The sequence below is a fragment of the Pleurodeles waltl genome, chromosome 6, assembly GCF_031143425.1.
Source record: "Pleurodeles waltl isolate 20211129_DDA chromosome 6, aPleWal1.hap1.20221129, whole genome shotgun sequence".
NCBI lineage: Eukaryota > Metazoa > Chordata > Amphibia > Caudata > Salamandridae > Pleurodeles > Pleurodeles waltl.
This window is the reverse complement of record NC_090445.1, coordinates 201,807,573-201,813,865: the sequence shown is the minus strand read 5'-3', so window position 1 is coordinate 201,813,865 and position 6,293 is coordinate 201,807,573. Positions and strand designations below refer to the sequence as shown.

The 6,293-nt window shown below is 42.6% G+C and overlaps 1 protein-coding gene across 1 annotated transcript in view; it reads right to left on the bottom strand.

Moving 5' to 3' along the window:
- Positions 1–613: 613 nt before the first annotated feature.
- DLX4 (distal-less homeobox 4) overlaps positions 614–6,293 on the bottom strand; it is a 38,301-nt gene continuing 32,621 nt past the window's right edge. The window contains exon 3 of the mRNA XM_069237814.1: positions 614–1,955. Coding sequence (XP_069093915.1) covers positions 1,704–1,955 — 252 coding nt within the window. The 3' untranslated portion in view covers positions 614–1,703. The remainder of the gene's footprint in view (positions 1,956–6,293) is intronic.

Genomic DNA, 6,293 nt, shown 5'->3' with positions numbered 1-6,293 from the left:
AAAAATTACCTGACTAATAATCGTAATTAAGCAAGTAATAATTTACGACCCCCTGTTATTGAGTGAGAATGAAAGTCTGGAAGCCTGCAAAGGACAGCATATCTCAATCCCTCCATATGCATTCTCAAATAGCAAACTTTTTAAAAGCACACTGGGTCCATTAAAGGGACAGACGTTGCTATATTTAAAAAAAATAGCTTCCCGTTTTGGAAGACATCACTGGAGCATGCAGCGGTTCCCTGGTTCACTGGTTGATAAATAGCAGTCTAACACCTGGGGAAATCTTCTCTGAACTCTGTTACCACTCCAACTTGTGGGACAGTAACTGATCAATGGTTTGTGACTGCTCTTGCAGTCACAAACCACTCACACATTCCATGGCATCTCTCCTTTCGCCCCATTCATGGACCATTTTTCCGACTTGTAAACGGCAGTCCTAACAACTAAGGTCTGTGGTCACAAACCCTGTGCCTTAGTGATTATGGCAGTTTTGGGGCGAGACTGCGTGAAAAGAGCGTGCTCGTCTGCCAAATCAATATCAATTGTACTTTTATTTTAAATCATCCCCGATAGCAGGTTTATCATTATACTTCAGAGAGAATAAAACACAAAGAACTGTTGACGTGCATTTTAATAGGATATAAAATTGTTGCAAGCGTTTTTTTCACATCAAAACTTCGGTAATTTAAAAATAAGGTCGCTCAATAAATGGGTTTATGGCCAATTCAGTATTAACTGGGTATAAACAACACTGTGACTATGTCTGCAGTGATCTAATAATCAATGCACATTAAATCTGTTTTTAGATATGAATTCTAATGCTCAGTCAACTTTCTTTACAAACTTTTATGAACCCAAGTCTGTGCCAGACTTTAAAAAATACAATGAATTGCCTAAGAAATACATTTTTACAAATATAAAACATGGAAACAAAGTTGTGCGGTCGTTACACCACACAGTCGTTTTTATAAAGACAAACAATACAATATCAAAACGGTTTTATAAATAACTTCTCTTTTAAAATGTGGGAGGAAACCTGGTAAAATAAATCGCAAAGTGATGAAAATCGAGCTAAAACAGCTACAACCCGGTCCTGAAAAATCTTTTTCTTTCCATGGTATAAGTCTAAAGGCAAACAAGTCACTTTGTTCCCCTTTGAAAGTCTGAGTTGAGGGGCAGAGGTGAGTATCTCTGCCCTGCAGCTTTTGAACTCTCTGTAAACAGGAGGGCGGATGAGGGCTGTACTGAGGGCCTGCAACAGGCTCTGTGAGGCCCCAACCTCCCAGAAGGACTTTCTGCAGGTACATGACAACAAGATCCCCTTATCCACCAGGAATCAACGTTTCTATGACTCCGGTACCCGGAAGGGGGACAAAATATTGAAAAGAAATACCTTGCCTCCCTCCACCCTCAGTGTTAGGTTCTTGTGAAATCTCTTGCAGTAAGGGTTGAAAAACCAGCCTTAAAAGACTCACAGAAATGCCTTCCTGTTCTTTACTAAAGCATGTTTCTTCCAAGTGGAGGCGGTTCCAACCCGTTGTCTTTTCATCCTATTTGTGTGCAAAAATATTTTCCAGTCCCAGCGCTTTCTGGTCCAGGAACTCGTGGCAGCTCTTGGGCAGAAAAAATGTGACTGAATGTGATAGCGAGTCCCTCACCAAGCTCTCTGGTGTGCCTGGCAAATTCGTTGATTCTTGTTGCCATCACATCATTTGGGGCCTTGGCATGCTGTCTTGGTGATGAGGTTGGTACCAGGGTCCGTAACTGTTCATGTAGCTGCCATGTCCAACAGGACCCCCCTTTGTGCCCATGGGGCTGTCCCAGTGAGGGGGGATGTTGGGCGAGCAGGGTGACATGGAGGCCGAGGAGTGGAGGTGTTCCCCTTCCTGGATACTCGACCCCTGCTTCATTATCTTTTTGTACTTCGACCTTTTGTTCTGGAACCAAATCTTGACCTGTCCGGAATAAAATAGGATAGTGTCATAAGCAAAGAAAGTAGCCAGGTAATATCAGAGCACACCCTCATCCTTAAAGTGACTCCAAGGCCTGGCTCCAAAGCGCCCTTGGGCTTTAGAGGTCATAAGCACATTGTAGTTCAGAAACTCTATACAGAAATATCGTCTGACACTTATTTTGTGTCCTAAATTTTGTTTACAAAAATATTGTCCAACTAGGACAAGATTTTCTAGTATTAACTCCAGTAGGGTGGTATTTTTGTAGATCATATTTAGAATACTGTATTTATGTCAGGTTGTATTTATAAAAACACTATTCACCAATAGCAAGAAAGAGGCAAAAAAGTGAAAATGGAAAGGAAGAGAACAATAGGAAACAGTGACAAATGGAGATAGGGATGAAAACGGACCTCTAACAGTGAGATAAAAAAAATAGGGCGTGAAGGAAGGTAAAAAAAAGTCTAGGCAGCCTTGGCATTCAACAAACTAGGGGGCATATTTTTAAGAGTTCACGCTGCGCAGGAAGAATATTTGCTGCAAAGTGTTGCGTGAACAAGAGAGAGGAGAATGGCACCATATTTATTTAGAAGTGTTGCAGCTCTGTTTTCTCCCTGTACTGGTGCACTTGTGGCTACCATGCACCACCGCACTGAACCATGCACAATAGTGCAAGATTGTCTGCTTTGTACTTAGTGTTGTTTTTGTGCAGGAAGCACACATGCAAAGAGGAAAAAACGAGGAGAAATGAAAACTTTGCTCCTTGTTAGGTCAACTGGATTTAGGCAATAATCCTTGTCTACAGTTCTTTGTAAATAGGGATTTACATCATATTCCATGGGTGGTTGCATGGGAACACACATGCACAAACCATTGCATGCCCCTTGATGCAAAGTACCGCAAGGCAGCACATTGCTCTGCAAAGCATTATTTTAGGTTACAACCCAACGCAAATTGTGAATTGCATTAGTTTGTAAATCTCAGCAGAAGACTGTGTCAGGTTGCATTAAAAAAGTAACACAAACCCGTCGCAAACTCTTTGTAAATCTGGACCTTGGTATGCAACAGCACCAATGTTAGCAGCACAATTAGGCAGTGCCGGATTGGCTGGTCCGACAGGTCAGTCTGTGGAACTGAGTTTTGCGCTTTTGTGGGCCTGTTTTATAGCCTGCGAGGCCAGTTTTTATTGTTGGTTTCCCCAATTTAAAACAAATATTTCTTGTAGCTTAAATCCCAGCAGTCTTAATACTTTTCAAAACACTTACACTGCGTATTACAAGTCCCAAACCACCCCAATTTGCAAACATGAGCAACATTTTTTGTTATCTAGCTCACTAATGGGGGCCAGTTTTATTTTGATGCCTGGGCCTATTTTCTGTCAGGGTCTGACTCTAGACATTGGGTCTGGAGATTGTACAACATATTTTGCCGCCAGTTTAGGTGGTACATCGTACCTGACTACCAGTTGAAGAAACATGTTATAATGTTTCCGGCAGCCAGTTTAAGAAAGACCTCTGACAAGTAGCCAGCAGTCAGCTTAATGGGTGCAATTTATCCGGGAGCCAGTTAAATAAAGGAATTTTAGTTGTATGCCCTCATTTCTAGTTTTTCTGAGGCTTACGATAAAATTCGCACACCGGGGATTGAATTTTTTTTGTGCAATAATTAGCACCTAATGCAAGTTTAGCCCTTCCAGACAGGACGCAAAACGCAGAATGCGGGGCTTCTTTTTTGCATCAAAATCTGCATGTCCTAAAATTTATTGGACATGTTGCCCGTGATAAGCATTGGCAGATCTCATATGCTGATAATTCTTTATAGCACCTGCTAAATACCAGGTGTGATAAATGCTGCCCAAATCATTATCAAACCACTGCACAAACAGGTTTTTTTTCCAGGGGTCAGAATTATTTGTCCATCTTATAAACTGGACCATACTGTTTCTGATCACCTCAGGGTTGGATGTTGGAAACTAAAGAGAATTTTTAGAGCATGTGTAAAACATAATGTAGATTAGGAAAACGAGATTGATAAACATCTCTAAAAAGCTATTCTAGTCATCAAGTGCAGGTAGACAGCATTAAGTGGTTTCCATGGGTCGCAGCTACAACTCCTGGCTTGTCCCTTGTGATCCCTGACACTTCCTTTGCAACCACTGGCCTCAGAGGTGGCAAAATCAGTACCAAGAACACAGGGGAAGCTCAGGGCCGGACTGGCCATAGCAGGCACCTGGAGTTTTTCTGGTGGGCTGGAAGGGTGGGGGCTGGTTTTGAATCGGTGGGGGCTAGTTTTGTGACGGGGGACAGTTTTGCAGCAGTGCTGCAAGCTCGGTCACCAAAACAGCAGCAAGCTTGCGCTTTTAACTACGCCCATGTCACACCTGTCACTTTCATTGGTTTGTGGGCTTGCCTTTTAAAATCCGCTTGATTTCATTAGTGAAAGGCATGCATACGTCATGCCTTTTCCGGTGTTTAGCCCTCCTCGAGTGCACCGGCAAACTACTGAAAACATAGAAGACACCATGTTTTCAGCCTGGTTTCTGCACTACTTTATCTTTTTATTTTCCACGCAGTGCGATCGCGCTGGGTTTTACGTACTGTAATTGTGTTCGGTTTTTGGTTTTCAATTTCAGCACGATTGCGCTGGGTTTTACATAGCAAGATTGCGCTCGTTTTTATTCTTTCAATTAATGTGGCAAGAAAAGTCCGGTTAGGAGTTTACAATGCTAATAGCTCAAACTTGAGAAAATGCGAGTCTCCTTGTATTGTAAATGCTTGTTTTACTGTTGACGTCCCCTTTATTGAAACAAACTGTGTACAGCAAGCTCAAATCCATGCAGTCTTCCATACCTTACAAAACACTTATACAGTGTGTCTTAACACGTAACAAACTGGCCCAATTTGCAAACATATGCCATTTTTTTTAGATAATTAACTAATTTGGGCCACTCATATTGTGGTGCCCAGGCCTTTTTTCTGTCCAGGTCCGGCCCTGCAGACGTATATAGTTTGAGCAGGAGCATTGCCTGGCATGTTGTACTGCATGGTAGTAGACCAACCTTTCAAGTCAATCAAAAACATCTTTTAACCTTTTTGGAGCATTACAGCATCTGTTTTGGGCGGGGTTTGTAGGTCTAAATGTTTGCTAAAAGACACCCCTCTTTCTAGCACACCTGAACCCGCTGTGAGATCTGGAGCAGCGCCTGGTGAAGTTCCTTCAAACAGCTTTACATTTTACTCAATAGCCTTAAACATTATAAGTTTAAGAAGTTACAGCTGAGCGGTTCTGGCGAAAGTTTTATATTAATGAAGTCCCGAGCTCCTCCAACTGGAAAAGCTTTCACGATTCCCATTATAACACACCGTAAAATTGAAAAAAACAGGTTACAATAGAAAGAGGCACCGGCAGAAAAATGTATTGTTCTTATTAACATTTCTGGCAGTAAATAGTGTTTCCACGGAGGGACGTTGGGAATACCTACTTTTTCCAGGTTGTAGGTCTGTTTTTACTGTCCTCTTCCAAATGGGCTGTCCCAACCTACAGTTCATATAGCTAATGCCGGCAATCTTCAGAGATCAGCTTTGACTATCTGTCGTGTGCTTTTCCGGAACAGCGCAGGGTTGCATTCCAGCTCTTCCTGAGCCGGAGAGTCCCCCATACCCGGGCGGGCTGGGGCAGGTCTCTACCTGCCCTGAGACACCTCTGCCTTGTGGCGGTTTCTCCTCCCACCCCTGCCTCTCTGCAGCTTTACCTGTCATTCCAGAGCATTACTCGACTCGTGATGGAGGATTGTAGCAGAAAATTCAAGCACTTCCGGAACTCTAGATTCCAACCCCAAGATTTCGTATCCTACGTTGCAGTCTGAGTCCCAGAGTCCTCTGCGCAGTGCAAAATTCTCCGAGTAACAAATGTATGTAGCGCTTGTGACGAACTGAAATGCCTCTCAGCACTAAATGCTAATTTCACCCGATTTTGTGTTTGGGCTAGGCGAAGTTATCATTACACGAGAATAGGCTCACGCAGTTTCCGGGTATATGGCTACCTATAGCTCGCGGATTTTCCTGTTTCAACGCAATCGCTGTATCCCGCGAATGAGTACCTTGCGTGCATTATATATGTCAGTGCGCTGCTTCATAGTTTTCCTACCAGTATTCTGTAACTCTCACACTAGTAATTTGCAATGCAAGCATTTTGTTTTTCACATAAGGGCATATCTTGCTTAGCTCTTCTTCATAACTAACGCAAAATAGAATAACACACAGAAAACATGCTAAATCCTGATTTTTGAACTGCAGTATCCTTTAATGCAAACTATGGGTATTTCACCTCGTTTTCGACGTT